This window comes from Protopterus annectens, chromosome 2.part2, assembly GCF_019279795.1.
Source record: "Protopterus annectens isolate FY-2018-M chromosome 2.part2, PAN1.0, whole genome shotgun sequence".
Taxonomy (NCBI): domain Eukaryota; kingdom Metazoa; phylum Chordata; order Ceratodontiformes; family Protopteridae; genus Protopterus; species Protopterus annectens.
Window position 1 is genome coordinate 506,993,546 of NC_056730.1, and position 26,154 is coordinate 507,019,699.

Below are 26,154 nucleotides of genomic sequence, written 5' to 3' on the forward strand. Positions count from 1 at the left end.
GTTGGAAAAGTGTCATCTAAGGATTGTCAAACAGGGAATTAGCCACTCAGGCAATACAGACAGAATGATGACAAAAGAAAACACACTATCATTTCAGTTACTTGTCTACAGATAGGGTTGCCAGCTGTCCGGTTTTTGACCGGACTATCCGGTTTTCAATGAAAATGTCCGGTGAAAAAAAATCATCAAAACCGGACTGATGAAGTCCGGTTTTTTTTTTTTTTTTTTTTTTTTTTGTACAGTCAGGAGTCATCCGAGTCAAGGAGGACTGAAAAGTAAATAAAACTGAAACATAACGCAAATTCAGTTAGCAGCAGACACACACAGTGCAAATTACTGCCGCTGCCCGTGTTCTCTCTTCTTTTCCCTTTAAGTTGACTACTCCAGGCTAGGCTAGCAAAAGGCAAAGTCAGTAACTACTAGGATATTGTCTAATCAGCAAGCAATACCATAACCCACAACGTACTTTGTGCTGCATTACTCTTTTCAAAGGCACGTTATGACACAAACCAGAAAATTGACGTTAACTAATTTCCATGTACAAATATAATTTCTATTCCAAAGATCGCATTTAGGGTCTTCGAATATACATCCTGAACCCAACGAAGCCAAACAAGAATAACTTATTATAAATAGTTTATTCCACCAGTCAATTCTGAGGGATCACTAGAAAAGTAAAAATGAAAAGTATTCATCATACATAGTGCGTTTTCAAATGTCCGTTGTGTCGATATTATAGTACCAAATGACAAGTGATCCTGGCCGCTGTAAAGAGAAGTACATGCATTGATTCGATGCTGCATGATTGTGAATAAATCCATGTATGCTCCTGGGACGTGAAAATCAGTTTCTCACTTACATTTTCTAAGTCTGCCCAGTAGGGGCTGATGTAGACACACCCATTACACTTTGCCCACTTACTGTGCTCAGGTCATTTACCAAAACATAAGCAATCACTTTAAAGTCACAAATGCCTTATGACTCTAGAGATTAAATATAGTACAAATAGCCAAAATTGTTACACAGAAAACAAACCTGAATTAGTCAAACACAACTATCAGGACTGGGTATGTACCGAGTCCATGTAAACTCAATAAAAAAGGTGGGATAGCAATTTTACTTTATAAATATAAATTTCCAGCGACCACTAAAACATGTTAGTAGTAAGTAGAACTTAACATCTTACTTTCCATATAGTGCTATAGTACTTAACACGAAATAGGCAATTAAAAAATTTAAATCGTGCTATTTGCCCTGGTCAGACAAACATTCAGTTTGCATTGCATTGTATTTACGTTATATTGAATTACATTTCAAAGAACTACAGAATTTTCTTACCCCAAGAAACTAATTAAACATTTGTGTTATGTCAGATTTACAACGTTTATATTACAACCGTTTTCTTTATTTTTCCCTAACAGATGTGTGATCTAATTTCTCCACAGACAAAACTTCTGCCTCTATCAGAGTCATCCCACAAATAAACTGCTATAAAGTAATGATATATTCACAAATTACAGTAGAAGCAGCAACAATAAAACGGACATTGTTCAATGTATTACAGACATATACATGAATAATATTACATCACTTCACTGCATTTGTGGTGTTCTACTTACAAGTTCTGGCAACATAAGAACATCTGGGAAAGACGTAATAACTTTAGGTCCAGATGGCAACGGAGATGCATTGCTGTATATATTTTGGGTTGCAGGATTTGCAGCCATGCTTCCTTCTTCAGAACTTTTTTTCCTCAAAGTTTTAGCAAGCTAATATAAAGAATGCACCTTTCTAATCCAGCAGGCGTTCTCAAATATCTGAGGCACAATGATACACTCAAGAGACTTCAAAAGGCACACCTTAAATGGGTTCCACCCTGATCAACCAGCTTTGTTATCTGTCATTTTAAGTGTGGTAGACTATAAAATCCTAATAACAATGCAGCAACCAAATTAATTTGAAGTAAAAAAAATGGACAGTGTTCTCAATAGCTCTTGAGGTATGTATGCTCCTTGAGATGACTTTTGTTTCACAGTTTACAACTTCCTTACTAAATAAAAATAAGCTTATACACAGATTCTCCGTCCGTTACTAAATACGCATGTTCTGGTAAGGAATACAGTCTATTGTGAAAAGAAACAGACTATCAGTGTTTGTTACAATTGGCTGATTTGCTATGCTTTTTTTACAGAAAAGCATAGTAAATCGGCTGAAAGCAGGCATCCAGAACAGAAAAAGAGGGCGTTCCCATCAGCTGATGTCACAGTGATGTCACAAAAATGGGCGTGGCATTGGTGGGAGAGTGGGTGGGAATGGGTGGGGTTATGGGTGATGCGAGGGGCGTGACCTTAGTCCGGTTTTAGCTACAAGGAAATCTGGCAACCCTATCTACAGATAACAGTGGAATCAAGTACAAATAATGCATACAGTTGTAAGGTAGAAAGAGAAATAAAACTGCTTAAGAGCATATCATACAGTGCAACCAATAAATCACCAACATGTAGTATGTAGCATGTAGTATGTATAGCAGGAAATGCATGAGAGCAGCACACAATAAAATATGAAATTAAAGGAATGGTTGAGTGTGACTCATACCTCTCAACTGTCCAGATTTTTGCAGAATGCTCAAATTTTCATCTGATGTTTCTGGTCTGTTCTTCATAAAATTTGCAGTTTTCCTCCAAATCAGTGAAGATCAAAGTCACTAAATAATGACATATATTTGAGCTCAGACTTCTTAACCTTCAGAAAATGCACAATAACACAAACTGTGTTATTCTAGCGAGTTTATATGAGCAATGTAGACTATAAAACAAAAGGAACTGAAGACTGTCTACTCATGTGCGAACCCTTTAGAAGAAGTATGCCTTTTTACAGAGCAATTATCAGGTAAGAAAACCATCACATTTGGCTAGTATTCAGAGGTCAGTTTAAACATGAAAAAGAAACAACTGTTTCTACTACTATTTGAAACTTGCATCTTTTAGACACGTTCTACAGAAGCTAGGGCATTTGTCTCATAAAATCATTGTAGATAGCTAGCATTTTGAATTCAGCACAAAATAAAACATGAAGTGAAATTAACTGAAAACTCTGTTTACCAATGTTTTAACTTTGCACATTGCACTGCTCAGATGCTTTCCTGCAGGGTATTAGCAAGTCAGATCATAACATTCCTGAAAAGCTAGTTTCTCTGAGGATAAAAAGGACAGTTGAAACTAATGAATGACTGAGGGCTGTTGTGAGTACAACTGCAATTTGAGAAGGAATCTGCCTAACACCTCTGAAGGTTCCTGTAAGCGCCCTCCCCCATCCCCTGCAGGCAAAGTTGGGACATGCCCAGAAAGCCAGACTGAAAATGTAAACAAAGATCAGAATCAAAACAAAAAATCCCTGGGATTGTCCCTTTAAGCTAGAGTATAGTGAAGGCGGATGCACCTTTTTTAATGCCACAATGACATTAAACGTTTCAGGGACACCTTTAAAGTGCAATCTTGTGAGACGACACTGATACTACTTTTTGTTCATTTTTTTTCTATTTTTTTAACGTCCACTACAAATTGTCTACAACTTATAAAACAGTGAACGACTAGAAGGTAGTGCGGTGACCATATAAACAGGGACTTATTGAAACTGATACTACAAATTGACATCCACAATATGGAGCTTACGAGACTTCCGTTTGTAGGCGACAATCGTTCTTGTTTTGGGGGTTGTGCTTACTCCTCCCTACAATCTTAGTGTGGATGTGGTGGTGGGTGTTTCAGTGGCATATTCTGTATTTTAACCACTGTTTATCTCACCAACATAACATTAGGGATTCAGGGGAATGCTTTCATAATTTTCTACAGTTTTGGTCTGTAAATAAAGTTGATTTTATTTTCGCTTTTGTTTTAACATGTCAGCGCCGTTTGGGTACTCGGTAGTGCGATTCCTCTTTCTTCCACCTTTAGCTCAGGTCCCTGCATTGCCTCGGTGTGTGCACCAGAAGGTTTTATCACGGGCGCTGGCCACTGGACGGACGGATGGTGACACCGGTCGCAGGGAGAAAGGACACGCAAGAGTGGTGGAACAAAGAAATTTGTCTGTTGCATTACTTGGACTGTTGGGAACTGGAACTGGACTTTTTCTTTTAAACCGAAGAGAGCATGGAAAACAGAAAAAAGAAACCGAGGGCTTTCTGTCACGTTTGTTACCAACTGTGTTGGCAGCTGTGCCGGTTAGACCCGATAGTCCCCGCTATCGTTATAACTTCATAGCGGATGTGGTGGAAAAAACTGCACCAGCTGTTGTGTACATTGAAATCATGGGGAGGTATGAACTTTGTGAAGTTTGTCAGTGTATATGGAGAGGTTAGTCCTTTTTTAAAGATGTATGAAAGCTAAACGGGTGCTATTGTAGTTTGTTTTCGTGGGCGGTACATCACAAAACACAACCTCTTAGTGCAGAAGTCAGGGTATTTCTTACATGAAGAACCAACACTTTTAGTTATTGCGTCACTTTACTTACTAAGTTAATAGATAAAATGCAAAAAAAAAAAAAAAAAAAAAATCACAGTTTGGTTGGGTCCCGTGTGCGTACCTGTCCGTATTTTTCAGCCTTTTGACAGTCTGGGTTTTGGTAGTACATTCTAGTTTGTGGCTTGAGGACATTATTAAAGATCTGTCTGTGTGTGCATTCAAGATCTAGAATGGTAAACGTGCCATTTATGTGACTTTATTGGTAAACAAAGATAAATGAAGTATATGGATCAGTGTTTCTTGTGCTTTAGATTCTGTAAAGAGACTGGTGTCTGCTCCCCTTTGATTTCCCACAAATGTTAGGAGGCTACAGTTGCCTCTCTGTCTCCTAGCTCAGTAAATCTGGAAAAAGCCAAAGTGATGCAGCAGTCAAAAGCCCCAAAATAGGGACATATCCTAAATATTGCCTTTATAAATTTAAAAATTGTTAGAATAACAGGTGTTGCATCAACATGCATTTTTGAGGTATATGACTCTGAAATTCAAATGTCTATCATTATTTAGTGACTTCAGTCAGTAAATTGTCAGAAAACCACATATTTTATAAAGGGGAAAAATACAAGGCAAAAATCTGAACAGTCGAGAGGTATAGGTTTATGGGTGTTTACTAGGCTAATGACTACAAGGGTCTTTTTTAAGTCTAGCCATGCATTCCAAATCTCTGACAAGTTCTGATACCCTTGATAAATGTAAGCATGGGCCTGGGAGATGAACCATTTACAGGTTACCTGTATGAGGCTACATAAATATTTGTTGGAGGCTCGGGGGAGATCCCCATCGTAATTGAACAGAATTACAGGCTACCAGCAAATGCAAATTGTGATAGAAAGTACAACCAATCTTTCTGTTAAATGAAGCATTCCTGGTTATGAATGCTAGTCTTCCTACAGACAGCATGCAGAAGACAGCTGTTACAGCACTTGTAAAAGTCAGCATAAAAGTAAAATTATGTGGTAGAGTTATCATTTTTATATTAACTGATTGGCATTTGTTTATTTCTTGGCATTGTAGTTATTTCTGTCTCTTCCTATCTGACATCAGTGGAGACCCATTGTCCCTCTTCGGTCTACAAAACCTTGACTGGAGATGGGCTCGATTGCAGTGTGTCCTGAAGGTTTGGAGATTTTTTCATTTAGGCTTCCCTTAATCTCAGTCTTTTCTGCTTAGCATGCAGTGAAGTCATTACAGTTCATGTGTGCACACTTCCATGCTTTTTCACTGTCTGCTGCTGCTGACCTGCTAGTGCTCTGTCATTTATTTCTGTTAGAGCTAGAGCCTTAGAGACCACTGACTTTGTCAGGGGGCTATCAGACAGTTAGGAGCAAACCTCCAGGCTTTAGCCTCCTGCACAGAGGAAGAGAGTTGGCAAGAACATTCCAGTCCTGTCCCATACTTCACCATCATTGTCCATGCCGGCGTGAATGACCTGAGACGTACCTCCTTGGACTACATGAAAAGAGACATAGAGGAGCTCTCTGATTATGTAGCCCAGGCTGGTATGACCCTGACCCTGAGCAGCATCTTGCCCTCACCAAGAATGATGCCACAATACAAAGACAAGATGATCAGCTTTAATAATTGGCTCAATTACTGGTGTCATTCTAGGGGGATCCAATGTCTGTCTGCTTGGGATGACATGCTGGACAAGCCACGCTGCTTCGCAAGGGACGGCTTGCACCTGTCACCACTGGGCTTCCGGATATTGGCTAAGGCTCTTGCCACCCCCATAGTGCCTTTTTTAGGCAAGGCTCAAAAGACGAACCCACCTCCTTAGAAAACAAAAATGGAAAAAAATTAAGGGTAATGCTGCTCAACGCCAGAAGTCTAAATCTCAAGATGCAGGCTCTCGGAGCACTCCTCAGTAAGGAGAACATCGATGTCTGTGCAGTAACTGAAACCTGGTTCAAGGCTCCTGAGAGCACCCCAGCGCTACCAGGCTTTACCTCGTATCATGCTTTTTGGCCCCAAAACCCGGGCCGAACCACAAAGGGAGGGGGAGTGTCCATATTCATCAAGGATACCCACACCTCCAGGTTAGTGGCAACTCATGAAGCATCGGAGACCATCCAGGTGCAGCTAACCGTAGGCAAAACTGCTATACAACTAGTTGCATGTTACAGACCACCCTCCCAATCTCAAGAACCCCACTCAGCCTTCCTGAAGACATTGGAAGATATGAATGTCTCACCAAATACCATCATATTGGGAGACTTCAACTACCCTAACATAGACTGGGTGCACTATTCTAGCCCTAACACCCTAGCCCAAAGGTTCCTGGAATTCATAAACTCAAATGCAATGGAGCAGCTAGTCACCTCTCCCACAAGGGGGGATAATATACTAGACCTGATCATCACAAACATGGGGACAAAATGCTCCACACCGGAAGTATTCCCCTCACTGGTGAGATCTGACCACAAACTAATCACCCTGGATATACATTTACCACCTCCACCCCCAGCACAAAAGACTGCAGTGAGAAACTTCTCAAAAGCCGACTTTACACTTCTTAAGACTGAGATGGTATCATTTAAGCCCACAGGGCCAATGGAAACCACATCCCACAATGCTGAATCCTACACAAATGCTTTCTACGGACATCTCCAAGAATGCATGGATTGTGCAATCCCAAATAAAACCAAGACCCTCTCCACCAAAGGAAAGCGTCCTGTCTGGTGGACCCCAGCCATAAACAAATTGTATAACAAAAGAAGGAAGCTACTGCAAGACAGAGCAAAATCCCATAAAGGGAAGGCATCTCTGATCAGCACTAGTAGAAAGCTACGTTCTCTCATAAAAACATCCAAGGCCAACTTTGAGAGAAAAATTGCCAAGGACACTAAAGATAACCACAAGGCATTCTTCAGTTATGTTAGAAACCTGGGCGGAAACCCTCAGGTATGCTCAGAGTTAGTACACAACGACAAAAAATTTACCAAACCCACAGATATTGTCAACATTCTGGCAGACAGGTTCAGTGCAAATTTCTCCCCTCCCTCACCTGCAAAAGAAGAAATACTCATCCCAGCTGAATGTAACCTCCCTGTCATCTCTGATGTCCAGGTGAGAACTGCCCTCAGCAAAGCAAAAAACACAGCATCTATGGGAACTGATGGTATCCCCGGCTGCGTGATACGTGAACTCCAAGAGGAGCTAAACCCGCATATAAAAATGTTATTTAACCTTAGCCTTACTACAGGATATGTACCTGAACACTGGCGTACAGCAACAGTGGTCCCACTCCACAAGGGAGGCTCCACTCAGACCCTGGGAACTACCGCCCCATAAGCTTAACCAGCCTGGTCTGCAAAGCTATGGAAAGAATTATTATGGAACTCATAAACAATGACATTGGGGACCTACAGACACTTGATCCCACCCAGTTCAGCTTTGTAAAGGGCAGATCCTGCCTTTTGAACCTGGTTGACTTTTTCGAAACAGTCACTAGAGCCATTGATGAGGGCAAGGCAGTCCATACAGCCTACCTGGACTTGGCTAAAGCCTTTGACACAATACCCCACTCAGGGATCATAGATAAGCTAAACAGCTTAAATGTAAATCCATATGTCACAAGATGGGTTGCAAACTGGCTAAAGAACAGAACCCATAAAGTCAAAATTGCGGGAGCCATGTCAGACTCAAAGCCAGTCACAAGTGGTGTCACACAGGGCTCTGTCCTGGGACCCCTCTTGTTCGTCATTTACTTCTCAGATGTGAAAGCAAACATGGAAGGGTTGTAGCTGACAAAGTTCGCAGATGACTGCAAACTAGGCGCCATAGTCGATACACCAGCTGACACATACATCCTACAGAAAGGCCTCACCAAAACGGGACAGTTGGTGCTGGAATCATGGCCTTAAACTGAATGCCAAGAAATGTATAGTCATCCCCTTTGAGAAAAACAAAGTACCCACAAATTATCACATAGATAGTAACCTACTGAGTACGGAAAAATTAATCAGAGACCTGGGGAACTAAGTTGATAGTGACCTCTCATTTGACACCCACGTTGCCAAAGTGGTTAGAAAGACTTTCTACCTTGCCCACCTTATCACGAAGGGGTTCACATCCAGATCAATGGAGGTCATCGTGCCCCTGTACTCTTCCTTATCAGGCCCATGATTGAGTACAATGCCCCATTTGGTATGTACCTCACCCGGCACTTACAACAGCTGGAGAGACCCCAGACATACCTCACCAAGAGGATCAAGGGTCTCCAACATATGTCATATGCTGCCAGGCTAAAGAAACTCCAGCTCTATTCAGTAGCATACCGCCTGCTCAGAGGTGATCTGTGCCTGACGTACAAGGCCATGTCCAACCAGGAATTGATGGACATGCTCCACCTCAAAAAATCCAAATCCATAAGAACCACGAGAGCCAAAGATTTAAACCTCAGTACAAACATGAATAGAACATGCTGGAGGGACAGATTCATAACTCAGAGGCTTCCCATACTCTGGAACAGAATCCCAGTTCATGTTAGGCAGAGCCCCTCACTGACTCTCTTCAAGAGAAATCTTGACGAGTGGATGGGAGATCGTAGGTTTACCCCGGGGGTCACCCCTGTGTCGCTACTTGACAGAGGCACAGTAAACTAATTTTAATAAGTAAGGGGGTCTTCAATGTGTCACTACTAGACAAAGGCACAGTATTCTAAATTTATTCTGTACACCTTAGTACCACTACATGGGGTGGTGAAAGCCACATCTCTAGGGCTAGGCTTGCAAATGCCCCAGGGCAGATAGCCTAGTACTAAACTATGAAACTATTCCTGTGGTAGCCAACTTGCTAATTGAACTTGTGTCATTAACGTTTGCACATGGGAACGCCTCCTTTGTGCCAGTGAACAATTGTAAATTTTCATAATTTTAAAAGTACCATAGAACTTTTGTTTTTAGGGGCAGCTCTGTAGTGCAGAGGTATGAAGCCTTGACTGCTGCTTAGAGGCTTTCTGCTGTAGTAACAGAAAAGCTTGGCATCACAATGATTTCTTTAGTAACAGCTGAGCTGTGACAGGTGTATGCAAGAAGGAGTTACTGGCACTGCAGGTGACAATTAATGACCTTTTGTGAGACAATAAAGCAGACTTCTTAGACTCCCAAATTCACCCTTCTGGGGAAGGGAATGGGCCCCCACTTGTGCTTTGGGTTACTGGGGAGTGAAATGATGATTAGAGGCAGGCTACTTAAGGTTCAACAGCAGGGGGGGTGGAGGGTTGGAGTGGGAGCTGACGCTGCAATGTAGTAACATCTACAGCTTTGTGATTGCTTCATCTAGTTAAGGTTCCATTCCCCTTGTATAATAAAATCCCTGCCCCAGCCACATACATGATGTCCTTTTCCCAAGTGTTGGCTTTAAAACTTCAGCTTGGCAAGCTAAGAACTTGGTTATATTCAACTGGACGTATAAGAGAATTTAAGTACCTTTTTATGCACTTTTTCTTTTAAAAAATACAGTATTTAAATTGATTTAAACTGTGTATGAAGGAGTGTTGAAGGAATTTTTAACTGGTTATTCTGCTCTTCAGTAACTTGAACTAAAAGCTAGTGTTGGCTGAATTTTGTTATTTGCTAGTAATTACAGGTGTGGGGGTAGCCACATTCAGTGATTTCCTGTCCTTGCATATTTAAACTGGTGCATGTGAAATAATTCCTGCTTTAAAACTTCAGCTTGGCAAGCTAAGAACTTGGTTATATTCAACTGGACGATAAGAGAATTTAAGTACCTTTTTATGCACTTTTTTTAAAAATACAGTATTTAAATTGATTTAAACTGTGTATGAAGGAGTGTTGAAGGAATTTTTAACTGGTTATTCTGCTCTTCAGTAACTTGAACTAAAAGCTAGTGTTGGCTGAATTTTGTTATTTGCTAGTAATTACAGGTGTGGGGGTAGCCACATTCAGTGATTTCCTGTCCTTGCATATTTAAACTGGTGCATGTGAAATAATTCCTGCTTTAAAACTTCAGCTTGGCAAGCTAAGAACTTGGTTATATTCAACTGGACGTATAAGAGAATTTAAGTACCTTTTATGCACTTTTTTTTTAAAAAAATACAGTATTTAAATTGATTTAAACTGTGTATGAAGGAGTGTTGAAGGAATTTTTAACTGGTTATTCTGCTCTTCAGTTATTCCCACCCACCCGGTTTTTGTTTTGGTGTTAATCTTAGTGGCATTGAAACTGCCCGCCCCTCAGCCTGCCTCTGGGCCCATCTCATTTGCTCACTCAACTGAGTGCAGTGAGATCATATTCTGATTTCAGGCACTCCTACTGTGTACAAAGAGAGCATCTGGGAAATAGGAAATTAAGCTTATTTCCTACCTTTCTTGTTAAGTGGTACAGACTATTTGTAGGCTTCTGAGCCCCCAAGCCCTTCTGTGTTCGAGGGAAGCCTTCTAGCTTGTTTATTTCTTATAACTAGCCAGTTTTCTAGTTTCAGCACTCAAATCTGTTTCTTTGATCTCAGCACTTGTTCAGAAAAAAAAAAAAAAAAAAAAATTTCATCTGCTTTTACTGTACTTGTGTTTTTACCTACTTCTTTTTACTTTTGCATCATCTTAAAATACTCAATTGTATTTATTACTGCTTGGTGTAACTCATTCTAAGCCTTTTGGTTTAAACACTTGGGCTTCGGACCAGTTAGTTGTTTTGCACTGAGAGGTTTGTGGTCTGCACTGTTGTGGCAGAACAGGTAGCTTACATCCTTCTAGGTTGAGAACTGCTGATTGAGGGCTCAGTGTCTGTTATTCTAAAAGTGTATTAATTCTGGTTTAAGCACTTGGGCTTTCAAGCCAGTTATTTTACATTAAGAGGGTTCGTGGTCTGCACTCTTGTGGGAGGAGAGGCTGGACTCTGCCCTTCTGAGCTGGGAATTTCTGGTTAAAGGCTTATAGTGCATGCATATCTGAACTGTTTCTTACTGAAGTTGGTGCGCCTTGTTTGCTGTGGCATAGACTGGATTCGGGCCTGCTGGATCTAGCTTTGTTTGTGTAACTTGAGCACTAATCCAGACATTCTCTAAAGTATTCAATGGTATTTATTACTGCTTGGTTGTAACTTGATTAAAGTGTAGCTATCATTCAAGTCTTTTGGATTAAGCACTTGGGCTTCAGACCAGTTGTTTTACATTAGGAAGGTTTGTGGCAAGCACTGTGGTGGCAGGACAGGTAGCTTTCATCCTTCTAAGTTGGGAACTGCTGATTGAGAGCCCAGTGTCCAAGTGTATTAGTTCTGGTTTAGGCACTTGGGCTTCAGGCCAGTTATTTTACATTAAGAAGGTTCGTGGACTGCACTCTTGTGGGAGAAGAGGCTGGACTCTGCCCTTCTGAGCTGGGAATTTTCTGGTTAAAGGTTTATAGTGCCTGAATATTTGAACTGTATCTTACTGAAATTGGTTCACCTTGTTTGCTCTAGCATAGACTAGATCCAGGCCTACTGAATCTAGCTTTGTTTATATAATTGTTGTTTGTTTGCTTGTTATTTCCCTGGAAGCTAATTCACCTAATACGCAACTTCTCAGCGCTTCTGTGGATCACTAGTGATATCTGCATTGCTTACTGTACTTATTTCCTTGTTTCACTTGAAAGAAAGTTACTGTTTGTCGTTTTGCATTTAGTTACTTGTATCACATTGCACTCAAGTTACCTGGCACTTGCTCACTAAAGCAATTATATAAGTCAGCACTAAAAATTAAAAGCACTACACCCTCACTCCCCACTGGCCCTTGTTTTCAATTAAGGATTTCCCAATATTATTCTAGCATGTCCAAAGGTCAGTTGTCAATCTCCTCTCCGGTCCAGCTGGTGAATCTGGGAATCTTGAGGCAATGTTATAACTGCCTCATGTACACAGACAACCCTCTCCTCCTCCCACATAACACAAATACTTGAGAGAGATGCAGCTATTTAGCCAAACTGGAGGCTGAGCTCTCTCAACTCAGGACTGGCAAGACCAGACAGGAGGAGAAGGCAACTACACACACCACAAAACCAGCCTCACATAATGCTACCACTCCACTGAATCAAACACATAAACACACAAAGACATACTCGGAGGCTCTGAGTAAAAATTTACCTAAACAGCAGAGGCCTCCAAAGCAGACACCCAAACAACTGCTACCTCAAGACACCCCACAAGCAACACATAAACCACAAAAGCAGTGTGCAAAGCAGTCACAGCCCTTAAGGCCAAATACAACACCAAACATACTTGTCATAGGTGACTCCATAGTCAGACACACTGACGTCCCACTCACCAGGCTGAACAAGGAGAGGGTCACAGTAAGCTGCCTATCGGGCGCTAGAATCCGCCACATAACACAAGCACTGGTCACCCACAGCAAGTACAAATATGACACAGTCATTGTCCATGCTGGTGTGAACGACCTGAGACGTACCTCCCTGGACTGCATGAAAAGAGACATAGAGGAGCTCTCTGATTATGTAGCCCAGGCAGGTATGACCCTAACCCTGAGCAGTATCCTTCCTTCACCAAGAATGATGCCACAATATAGAGACAAGATGATCAGCTTTAACAATTGGCTTAATGTCTGGTGTCATTCAAAGGGGATCCAGTGTCTGTCTGCCTGGGATGACATGCTTGACAAGCCACGCTGCTCGCAAGGGACGGCTTGCACCTGTCACCCCTGGGATTCCGGATATTGGCTAAGGCTCTTGCCACCCCATAGTGCCTTTTTAGGCAAGGCTCAAATTCTAAACCTACCACCCTAGAAAACAAAATGGGAAGAAATTGAGGGTAATGCTGCTCAATGCCAGAAGTCTAAATCTCAAAATGCACGCACTCGAGGCCCTTCTCAGTATGGAGAACATCGATGTCTGTGCTGTAACTGAAACCTGGTTCAAGGCTCCTGAGAGCACCCGGCACTATTAGGTTTTACCTCATATCATGCGTTCCGCCCCAAAACCCGGACCACTCCACAAAAGGAGGGGTGTATCCATATTCATAAAGGATACTCACACCTCCAGGTTGGTGGCAACGCATGAAGCTCGAAACCATCCAGGTGCAACTAACAATAGGCAAAACTGCTCTACAAATTGTAGCATGCTACAGGCCACCCTCTCAAACTCAGGAACCCCACACAGCCTTCCTGAAGACACTGGAGGGTATAAATGTATCTCCAAACACCATCATATTGGGTGACTTCAACTACCCGAATATAGACTGGGAACATTACTCAAGCCCTAACTTTCTAGCCCAACGGTTCCTGGAGTTCATAAATTCAAATGCCATGGAACAGCTAGTCACTGTTCCCACGAGAGGAGAAAATATACTAGATCTCATTGTCACAAACATGGGGACAAAATGCTCCACACGGAAGTATATCCCTCATTGGTGAGATCTGATCATAAACTAATCTCACTGGAAATCCACATCCCGCCCCACCCCAAACAAAAAGACCATAGTGAAGAACTTCTCTAAAGCAAACTTCACACTACTCAAGACTGGTGTGGTATCCTTCAAGGCCCCTGAGTCAGAGGAAACCACAACCCAAGCTGCGGAAGCCCTTACAAATGCCTTCTATGAACACCTCCAGGACTGCATGGATCAGGCAATCCCAAATAAAACCAAGACTCTTTCCACAAAGGGCAAACGTCCAGTCTGGTGGACCCCAGCCATTAACAAACTTTACAATAAGAGGAGAAAGCTATTACATGATAGAACAAAATCCATAAAAGGGAAGTCACCCTGATCATTATTAGTAAAAAATACGAGCACTCATAAAATCAACTAAGGCCAGTTTTGAGAGAAAAATTGCCATGGATTCAAAGGACAATCATAAGGCCTTTTTCAGCTATGTTAGGAACCTGGGTGGAAACTCACAGATATGCTCAGAATTAGTCCAAAATGATACAAAATCACTGAACCCACAGACATTGCCAACATACTGGCAGACAGGTTCAGTGCAAACTTCACCCCCCTCTCCCCCCCTAAAGGAGAGATAACTATCCCAGCCGAGTGTAGCCTCCCGGACATCTCAAATGCGCAGGTGAAAGCTGCTCTCTCTAAAGCTAAAACACAGCATCAATGGGACCGGATGGTGTCCCCGGCTGTGTGCTACACGAGCTAAATGAGGAATTAAACCCGCACATAAGGCAGCTGTTTAATCTCAGCCTTACCACAGGATACGTGCCCAAGGAGTGGCGACGGCAACTGTGGTCCCACTCCACAAAGGTGGCGCCTCACGGACCCTGGTAATTACCGCCCCATAAGCTTAACAAGTCTAGTCTGCAAAGCTATGGAGAGGATCATAATGGAGCTCATAAACAAAGATATAGGGGACTTGCAGACATTGGACCCGACCCAGTTTGGCTTTGTCAAGGGAAGATCATGCCTTTTGAACTTGGTCGACTTCTTGAAATAGTCACCAAGGCCATTGATGAGGGAAAGGCAGTCCATACAGCCTACCTTGACCTTGCAAAGGCTTTCACACAATACCCCACTCGGTATTGTAGAAAAACTACCAGCTTAAATGTAAACCCATATGTCACAAGATGGGTTGCAAACTGGCTTAAGGACAGAACCCACAGGGTTAGAGTTGCTGGCTGTGTCAGACTCCAAGCCGGTCACAAGTGGTGTCCCACAGGGCTCGGTCCTTGGCCCCTATTGTTTGGCATCTACTTCTCAGAAGTACAGGCCAACATGGGAGGACTTTGGCTGACAAAGTTTGCAGATGACTGCAAACTGGGCCATAGTGGAAAGTGCATCGGACACTGATATCCTTCAGAAGGGACTCACGGAAACAGATAGCTGGTGCCAGAGCCATGGCCTGAAGTTAAACGCCAAAAAATGTATAGTCATACCCTTCGGGAAAAACAAGGTAACCCCAAGCTACCATATAGGTGGCAATCCACTAAGCACAGAAGAGGTTATCAGGGACCTGGGGACCCAGGTTGACAGTGGCCTTTCTTTTGACACTCACATTGCTAAAGTGGTTAGAAAGACCTTCTACATTGCCCACCTGATCATGAAGGGATTCACATCCAGATCTAGTGAGGTCATTGTTCCTGTACTCTTCACTTATCAGACCAATGATCGAGTACAATGCCCCATTCGGGATGTATCTCACCCGACATCTGCAGCAATTGGAGAGACCCCAAAAGTTCCTCACCAAAAGGATAAAGGGACTCCAAAATCTGTCATATGCTGCCAGATTGAAGAAACTCCAGCTCTATTCAGTCGCATACCGTCTGCTCAGAGGTGACATGTGCCTGACATACAAGGCCATGTCCAACCCGGAATTAATGGACATGCTCCACCTCAAAAATCCAAATCCACCAAAACCACTAGAGCAAGCGACTTAAACCTTAGCACGGATATAAATAGGACGTGCTGGAGGGATAGATTTATCACTCAGAGACTCCCTATGCTGTGGAATAAAATCCCGGTCCATGTGAGGCAGAGCACCTCGCTGACTCTGTTCAAGAGAAATCTAGACCTGTGGATGGGAGATCGTAGGTTTACCCCGGGAATCATCTCTGGGTCACTGCTGGACAGAGGCACAACAAACTAATGGGCACAGTATTTTTTCATATAAGGGGTGGCGTAAGCCACAATAATTTGGGCTAGGCTTATAAATGCCTTAGGGCAGATAGCCTAGTATAAACCTATGAACCTATGAACCTAAGGACAGTGTCTCCCTGAATGCAGAGTGCACACCTGTTGGAAGGGATACTGCATGGTTCACTGTTGCTATAAGAAAGAAACGGGTCCATAGATATGTAGGACAGAAATCAGAAATGGAGGTAGGGGAAAAAAAAAGATTGGATGATGGAGGTACAAAAGTATCTCAAAGTTGGAGCCTTACAGTAGGTATTGTTAGATAGCAGATCTCTGATATTATTCCCAGACACTTTTAATAACAAAAACAAACACAAAATAAATAAAGGGACTGCTTCCCATTAATTATGTAAGCAGCCTAAGGAACTTTTCCATGGCAGCCCTTTAGACAGACCTGCTGTACTTGTTCAGAGGAGACCATGTGCTGTTTGTATCTATGTATGTACACACAATAGTCTTGCATTGTTCAAGAAGATCCTTTTGCTTTCAGGTAGGAGCCAGTCATTACCATCTTTGGGCACTCCCTTTTGTTTACTTCAGCCCCTAGAGTGTTTATAAAATGCAAGTTAATAGGAGCAGAGCATCTCAGACTGTAGGGAGTCAACATGTTTACCTACCAAGTTGACTGCCATCTGGTTGCATCCTCTAAGGATGGTTTTGTCCAGCAAAGGGCATCTCTGTCATGTTTGTTTAGCTGTTTGGATTTGCAGTGAACTTTGTAAAATTGTAGCCACATCCATCTTAGTTGTTGACTTTCAGAGGCTGTTTCTTGGGTACTAGGACTTGTTGGGCATTCTGAACCACTAGAAAGGCTCCAGACATTCTTGAAGTGGCAGACTTGCTGTTGACAGAAGCAAATCCCATTAATAGTGTGTGCCCTCCAGGTTGTAACGGCTGATAGCGGCTTGCATTGTCATGTTGACACATGCCAGATTTGACATGCATATCCTTCAGAGGACTCTCAAAATGTAATGATTGTAGGAGAATGATGCATTGGAGACCCCTGTAAAACTTTATAGAGCCTACAAGAAGGCCCCATTAAAGATTTTTATGGCCTGAAAAACATGAGTAGTGGTGGTCTGTTTCAAGCTACTTGTTCACTGAAAGACCCTTTTCTTTGGTAAGTCTGTTAGCCAAAATCAAGTCAGCAGTTCAACATCTGATTGCCTAGATGCAGATACTTTGAAACCAACCCACAGAAACCAGTTTAAGTGAACTTCAGATGAGGGCTTTTCTTGCAGGGGACAACCTCTCCCCCACATACCCATGTGGTGTTACACAGTCACACTCCCCAGACTTATATGTACCTACTTAGTGGTTGCACAACAGTAGTAAAAGATGTCACTGAAATTTGTTTCAGCTAGTTGTTTTCAGCATTTTGGCATTCAGTTAGCGTGCCTGGTCTCTAGATGTAGATCCTGTTAGCCTCGATTACCACAGATGTATTAGATCAAACTGAAGGAAGTAGAAAACCAGATGAAGGAAAACCACGAAAAGTGAAAGGTACAACCAGCAACGGAAAGTTTAATAGAAGTAAGCACTTTTCGTCCTACTCACTGGTAGGACTTCTTCAGATACCAGTGAGTAGGACGAAAAGCACTTAATTCTGTTAAACTTTCCGTTGTTGGTTGTACCTTTGACTTTTCGTGGTTTTCGTTCCAACAGATGCATTGGATGTCTCGTTGGGTGGGGATGGCTTAAGTGATGTGGTCATACTCGGAACCCCAATTGCATATCAACTTTATAGAAGTTGGAATGGTTCTTTTTGTTCCCTTTTGGTTTCAAGAGTTTCTTCATCAGAGTCTTTTGGCTGTTTATGGTAAACTTGGTGGTGGTGGTGATCTGGTATATCAGCAGTCAGGGAGCAACTCATTCATATCCTCTGCGTAGGAAGACCATGAGAGTCTGGGACAGGGCTATCCAGAATGGGTGATTTTCTTGGCAGCACACATTCTATGGGAAACCATTGGACAGACTAAGCTACTGTCTTTTCATAAGGCAAAAAAATGGTCCTTTAAGCCAGGCGAGATAAAGAGGCTATTTTAAAAGTGGAGACCAGTCTGTGTCCTTTTCATATTTTTGACAAATGCCAAGTGCTACTGAAATTTATGCTCCAGATTGCTTCCCAGTGGTCAAATTCTGAATGCCCTAGCAAAATTTTAGCTTTCAGTCTTCTCCACACTTTTCTCTTATTCCCACTGATAAAATTGTTTCTTTTGAAGGAAAGCCATCCCCACAAGGCAACATTCTGATTGTAACCTTTTGGTCTTGATATATTTGTTTCCACCCATGTTGTAGCCCTGTCTTTTCCAGCCTGTCTCCTGACGGGAATCTCCTGTAATCCATCCACCTGGGAAGACTCATTTGGATCATTCTCCATGAGGTCATACTGACTGACTACACCAGCTTCATTAATTGTCAGGTCCGCCGACTTTTCATGCAAGGTAGTGTCTATTGTCTTCCTAATAGAATCTATCCTCTCAAGAAATGTACAGAGACAAATGTCCCTAGTTCTTCAGGTTTGAAGTACTTTTTTGCTGGTCTTTGATGCAGATTCTAGTTATTTGACAGTTAAGCTGTATGTAGTAATAATTTCTGACTCTCACAGTGGACAAGATCCCATTTCACTTGCTTCCCTTAAAATAAGTAAAGCATTTTATTTAGAGAGAGATTTCCTTTGCGGTCTCTAGTCCGGGAGCGTTTACTCCCATGGGATTCCTTATGTTGGAGAGGCTTACTGTTGAACTAATAGCATTAGTAGATCTGAAATTCTTATAGGATTGTAGGAGGTTACTAGGCTGATGGCTTTGGGGCCCCTTACAAGCCTAGCCAAGAGTTTGAAACCTCAGTCAGCACCCATCACCCCTGTCAGTGAGGGACACAGGTGGAACCCCTAGGACAAATTTGTGGTTTCTCATCCACTCATCAAGGTTGCACTTGAAGAGAGTCAGGGAAGTCTATTCCGGAGACTGGGCAGCCTCTGAGAGACAAACCTGTCTCTCCAGCAGGTTTTGTTGATGTTGCATATTAGATTCAGGCCTTTCAAGCGGGTAATATGCAAGGAGTTAGACTTGTGGATATGGAGCATCTCTAGTAGGGTAGGGTCCGAGGTTGCCATGTAGCTTAGACACAGATCACCCCTGAGCAATATGCACGATACCGAATAGAGTGATAGTGATTTGGGCCTGTCCACATAGGACATATTTTGGAGGCTATGGATTCTCTTTGTGAGGTATTTCTATATCCTTTCCAGTTGGTGCAGATGTTTGAAGAGGTACCTGCCAAATGGAGCATTATACTTCATTATTGGTCTAATGAGGGAGGAGTATAGAGAGGTAATAACCTCCTTTTTTCTGGATGCAATCCCTTTAGTTATGAGATGAACCAAGTAAAAGGCTTTTCTGACCACTGCTGCTATGTGATGGTCAAATGTGATATTGTTGTCAACCTGTGTACCCAGGTCTCTCACCACAGGTTGTGTACTTAGGGGTTTGCCATTGATGTGGTAATCAGTAGGGGTCGTGTTTTTGCAGAATAGTATGATGATACATTTTTTGCATTTAACTTGAGTGCATGACTTTGGCACCAGTCATTAGTTGCTGTGAGACCCCGTTGCAGTATGTTAACATCATTTGGGGAGTCAGTGACAGCACCCAACTTATAGTCGTCTGCAAACTTGGTCAGCCACAGGCCTTTTTTCTTTGCCTGGACCTCTGAGAGGTAGATGCCAAACAGTAGGGGGTCCCAGGACAGATCCCGGGGGAACTCCACTAAAGACAGGTCTGCTATCAGAAGTGGAGGCACCTATTTTGACCTTGTGGGTCCTGTCGGTGGGCCATTTGGCCTATCCACCCTGATGAGAATGGGATTTACAGTAAGTTGTGTTAGCTTTTTGATGATGCCCAATTGTGTCAAAGGCCTTGGCCAGCTCAAGATAAGCTGTATGTACTGACTTTCCCTCATCCAGGGCCTTGGTGACAGTCTCAAAGAAGTCAGCCAGGTTCAGCAGACAAGATCTGCCCTTGACAAATCCAAACTGGATGGGGTCAAGTGCTTGGAGATTGCCTATGTCCTTGTTTATGAGATCCATAGTGGTATGCTCCATGGCTTTACAGATCAGACTTGTCAAGCTAATGGGGGGATTGTTTCCAGGGTCAGTAGAGGCACCCCCTTTGTGCAAGGGAATGACAACGGCTGTTCTCCACTCTGGAATGAAGCCTGTACTTAGGCTGTGGTTGAATATGATGCTCAATAACAAAGCTAGTTCTTGGAGATGGTGCAGAATACAGCCTGGGATACTATCAAGTCCCATGGAAGTTGTGTTCTTTGCCTTGGATAGGGCCTTTAACACTTGATCTGTGGAGATGTGAGGTGCAGGGCCTTTAACACTTGATCTGTGGAGATGTGAGGTGCAGGACAAGTATCGGGGATGTCAAAAGAGCCTTTGGGGAGACAGGGGGTGAAGTTTGCACTGAACCCATTTGCTAATAGGATGGCTAAGTCAACAGGATCAGTGTAAGTGATGCCGTTCAGTACTAATTCGGAACAGACCTGGGGTTTGCCAGGGAGGTTCCCGACATAACTGAAGAAGGCGTTGTGGTTTCCCTTTGTTTCGTAGGCTAGTTTTGATTCATAATTGGCATTGGAGGTTTTCACTAGTGATCTAATTTGTTTGTTGAGGCTAAGGAGAGAGTTTTTTGCAATTTGAAATTTGTTTCTTTTACCCTTGGACAACAGTTTCTTCCTTTTGTTGTAAAGCCTGTTGATTGAGGATGCTCACCAGACAGGTTTGTGTTTCCTTGAGGCACAAGTATGTACTGTTGGGTATGGCTGAGTCCATCCAGTTGTACAGGTGCTTGTGTACTGTTCAGCATGGTTGCCTGCATTCTCTGAGGGAGGTGGTGGTGTAAAGCTACTGATACTCTCTCCTAGGAGGCTGTAGTCAGCTTTTGAGATGCTTTTTAGCCTGATTACTGCTGGGGTGGGGGCTGGGTGGGATAGAAACTTCGAATGAGACAGACTGATGATTTGATCTCACCTGGGAAGAACATACTATGGGAGTGATGCAGCGGTTACCCATGTTGGTGAGAACCAAGTCCAAAATGTTCTCTCTCGTGGTGGGGGATGTGACAACCTGGTCTAGTGCATTAGAATTGATGAAGTCAAGGAATTGTTGGGTGAGTGCATTAGTGCAAGAATAGTTCACCTAGTCTTTGGTGGGGTAGTTTAAGTCACCAAGCATCAGGATATTAGGAGTACCTTGATGGATTCAAGTAGATCCAGGTTGGAGGAGTGGGTGTTCTGAGTCATTGAAGGGGGTCTATAGCTGGCTATAACTTGAATGGGTGTGTTGCTAACTGTCAGTTGCACCTGGAGTAGTTCTGGTGTGTCATGCTGGCAAACCAGTCTGGAGGTGTACCTGTCCTTAATGAAGATAGAGACTCCGCCACCTTTAGTCTTCCCGACCTCATTTTGGGGTCAGTGTGTGGAATGAGGTATAGTCTGGTAAGGCAGGGGTGCTCTCCTCAGCCCTGAACCAAGTTTCTGTGACCGCACAGAGGTTGACATCTTCCAGTGTGAGGAAAGCTTCTAGTGAGTGCATTTTCAGGTTAAGGCTCCTAACATTAAGCAGCACGACCTGCAATTTGCTTTTTGACAGATCTTTTATATTGGAAGATTTGTCTTGAGACATTGCCTAAAAAGGCACAATGGGGAGGCAAGAGTCTTGCCCAGGATCCAGAATCCCAGGGGTGACAGGTGGAAGCCATCTCTGACAAAGCATCGAGGCCTGTCAACCATGTTATCCCAGGCAGACAGATACTGGATCCCCTTGGAACGACACCAGAAACTAAGGCAATTGTTGAAGTCAGTTATTTTTTGTTGGTATTGTGGTATCATTCTTGGTGAAGATAGGATGCTGCTTAGGGCCAGGGTCACACCTGCTTGGGACACGTACTGAGAGGTGGTGAAACAGAACAATTGCAAAAAAGTGTACTTATATCAGCTTGATATATCCAAATGGTTGTAGAATCGAATACAGCCAGGTATTTAGCTCTGCTACTGAACACAAGTTCACAGAAATGAAAGTCTTTATACCAGAAATACAAAAGAGAAAATAGATATTCAGGCAGTCAGATAAACAGAGGTTTTGGGCAGTGGCTAACACCTTAGGTGAGCCGACTCCACAGAATGCAAAGCAACTGCCACCCTGAAACTAGCCACTGAACAACCCTGAGAAACCAAATGCAGTCAGGCAGAGACCAGAATTAAACAGTAAAGAGAGCCAATAAATGCAGTAAAGTTTTAACTATCACTGAAACAGAACAAGTGCAAAAAAGTATACTTATATCAGCTTGGTATATGTAGATGGTTGCAGAATCAAATACAGCCAGGTATTTAGCTCTGCTGTATCAGCTCTGCTACTGAGCACAAATTCACAGAAATGTCATCCTGGAAAACATTTCTTGTGGCTTTTATTTCAGTCAAAAGAACTTGAATTTTTAGCAGTGTCTGTTTAAAAAAAAAATCTAATCTGAATAAATCTGTACTTTTATCAGTGCTCTCTTGATAGTATTCTGTTTCATTGTTAACCATGGGAAGCCTGGAAACCCTGCCTGATTAATTGACTTCAGAGTCATGCAGCTTGCATATGAGGATGGAAGGAATGAAACACTTTACCCATGACTGCGAGAAGCAGCTTGTTAACTCATTTACTCCAATGGAGCTCAGGAAGTTTGCAGTGCAACTTCCAGTGGGCAGAAGACCCCAAGTCTTTTGACAGAATGTCCTTACCTTTCAAACAAATATTCATATTTCTGCAACCATAGAGGTTATGAAGTAAGTATAAATGGCAAACTCTTCAGCACTAACTGTTTTTATAGTAGTAGTATTCTTTAAGTTCTAGGTCTTAAACTGAATTTTAATAAGTCACAGTAAACACAGAATTCTTACATGTGTAATATTTTCTAAACAACTTACAATATCTCAGCAACCCCTCAAGTTACATACATACTGTCAGCAGCATTTTATTCTTCTACATGAGAGCTTTCATACGAGGCTAAGGAGTTTTGTCTGTGTTAATTGGTTGTTGATATATTTACAAAAATGTGAAAAATTATATTTATGTAAATTAATATCATAAAAACAATTTACCTGCACTAGATAGAGGTCAAATATTAATGCAGTTGAGTTTGCCATTGTGTAAGCTTTAAGAGGAAACCTTTTAAAACCTTGCACGTAGCATGATTTTGGAATTATTGATACAAATATGGACATGCAATAACTGCAGGCGGCACTCTGATGTAATGAGTTAATGGCTCAGAGCCGTGGTATCTCCTCCACTGTATAGCTGAGTACTAACATCTCAGCTATTGTGTTGCAAGAATTCATACCATTCACAAGGACTACCAGATCTTTGTTTCCTGTACTAAAAGCCATGAAGGAAAGTAATCATAATAACGTTTCAGTAAGTAGAGGTCTGTTTGCAGGAACCATGTTGCCCTTCCACCTCTAGATTTGTGCTCTTTGCTTTCTTGTACACATAACAGTTTTTTCATCTAGAACTGGAGGGAGGCAGGAAGGAACCATGCATTGTGGAATAAGGGTGGAGTCCTGCAGTTGTGATGCTAGGGGCATCAGTCCTAGTATTTCTCCTACTCGCAGGTTTAATGTCACATTAAGTTTAAGTCTAGGTCTAGTTTACATTTAACATAGTGGTATAATCACACACCTCTTAACGTGACTCCTGGTTTGCCACTACTCTTCTGGTTATATTTTAATGTTTTTCTTCATTTTGAGTAATGGATACATAAATAGCTTCAGCTTTGATCTGATTGATGTTTCCTTTGTCTAGGGTGTCCAGGGGTACTTCCTTCTTTCCTTTCTTTAATGATTTATCAGATGTGTTGACTTAATCCCTTTTATGAAAGTGGTAGCTTTTTTCCCATTATCTTTTGCTTGCCCCCTTCTGTGTGTTGTACTGTAATATGCTAACATCCTAGTCTTTTATTTTTTTAGTGAGAGTCTTTCTGTAGGCCAGGAGCCTGACATTTGCTATCCCACTGCCCAAATTGGACATCATGGTAAATAACCTAAATTAGTTTAAATGATTTTTAAAGGAGATTGTGACTTCACACCAAGATCTGTTGATGTACTACTGCCAAGATCACAACAACACAGAAAAGTTCAAAGTAGTGCAACCACAGAGATAATACATTTAGAGATCGAGTGTTGGTGCAGGGCTAAGGTGCATCTCTACAGCTGAAAACTGATTTTTTACAATCTTACCAGTGTGTGTATCCAGGGGCAGTATCATGATTGGTAGAATGTCAGACTAGACCCTAACATCTCTGCTTTAATTTCAGTGTTGCATGTCTTAGTCACTTAAACAGTGTCATGGTCTTCATTCATCAGTGCCACCATTTAGGGTAGCTTTTTTGACTTGGTGCATTTGTTTACAGTGCCAGTAAATGTGAATCTCTTGGTTTACTTCTACATAGTCATGTCTGATGCATGGTGGACTGCAAAATAGGTTGTGTGAGTTTCTGGCATTGTGTTGATGGGGTTTGGTGTATTTCTTTTGCTCCTGATTACCCCATACCCCATCTAATTTAAATGCTCTGTTGTGAATCATTTAATCTTTGTGAGGAACCACTATTGCTTTTCTGGAGAGATACAGGCATTCTTGAAAATACAAGGCTACATTTTTCAGGTGGAGCCTTAGTCTGCAGTGAAACTTAATCCTTGTTCTGTGGTCCATTCATTCGTCTGCATTGTGCATTTTGGTTGTACTGGTTTTATGTATTAGTTGTACTTTCTTGAAAAGGTCACTGTGAGATAATTGTACAAGACTGTTACCTTCTTTTTGAAACTCATTCTGCAAGTTTATGTGATTTCTAGGTAAATCATTTGTACAGTAGTAGCAGTACTCGCATTCCTTTTTTTTGTTTATTTTTCCGTTGTCCTATTTTATCCCTGAGTACAACTTATTTATTATTCGACATTTGTTAACTGGGTTAGTCCAATCGAGCCGGGGGGAGGGCCTGTTTTCAGTGGAGACCCGAGGAGAAAAGCTGCAGATAATAATTCAAACTTTTAAAGTATAAGAACATAGAAGGTCAAATACATCCGATAATAATACAAACTTTTTAAAGTAAAAGAACATTGAACAACATATCAAATGTTACACAAAGACGCGAGATATAAAAACAAATAATGTCATTACATTCTGGAAAACGAGGAATAGTATAATACAAAGGATGGGACAATGGACTGATGTAGAATGTTTGAGGTGAACTAATGGTGTTTGGTAAGTGAAGGAAGGGTTGACAAAGTAGTAGAGATCATGAATACAAGCTGTATGAGGTGAAACGGAGAGAAAAGTAGGGAGAATGAGGTGATGTATATAGAGGTGAAACAGATTTATAACTGGCATTAGTTAACATATGGGGGTTTGACATGGGCAGGACCAGACAGTTTGTAGGTATTGTTCAAGTTCTTGTTTAAACAGGTGCCTTTGTGAGATGCTTCTTAAACTGAGGGGAAGTGTGTTCCAGGCATGAGCTGTTGAGTATTTGTAAAGGGACTTACCAATGTTTTTATTGGGTTTATAGATGTCAAGGTGGAGTTTGTCGAAAGTGTATAGTCAGCGGCGGGAGCAGTAATCGGTATAAGATTAGAGATAGAGAGACACGAAGAAGGACTGTTGAGGATAGAGTGGGTAATGTGCAATTGTTGAAGGTGTGGTAGGTTGGGGAATTCGGGCCAGTGTAGTGCCTTGAAGGCATGACAGTGATGGGACTTGAAGGGTAGATTAGTGACAAACCTGACAATTTTATTGTACGTTTGTTCAGGTATGGAAAGTAACATAGACTGAATGTTAGTGAAGATAGGGGCTGCATTACAAGTAGGTAGGGTAACTGAAGAGACTGAGCTAAGAAGAGTTTAGTGGAAGGTTTTAGGAATTTCAGACTGCGATAGAGAAGACCTAGTTTCTGATGGGTTTTTTATACACTGTTGAATGTGTATATCATATTTCAGTTTATCATCAGTAATG

At 42.0% G+C, this 26,154-nt stretch overlaps 1 protein-coding gene across 1 annotated transcript in view; it reads left to right on the plus strand.

Moving 5' to 3' along the window:
* The first annotated feature begins 3,663 nt into the window (after positions 1-3,663).
* HTRA2 (HtrA serine peptidase 2) overlaps positions 3,664-26,154 on the plus strand; it is a 578,743-nt gene continuing 556,252 nt past the window's right edge. Inside the window, exon 1 of the mRNA XM_044063975.1 lies at positions 3,664-4,314. Within this exon, the coding sequence (XP_043919910.1) occupies positions 3,899-4,314 (416 nt within the window). The 5' untranslated portion in view covers positions 3,664-3,898. The remainder of the gene's footprint in view (positions 4,315-26,154) is intronic.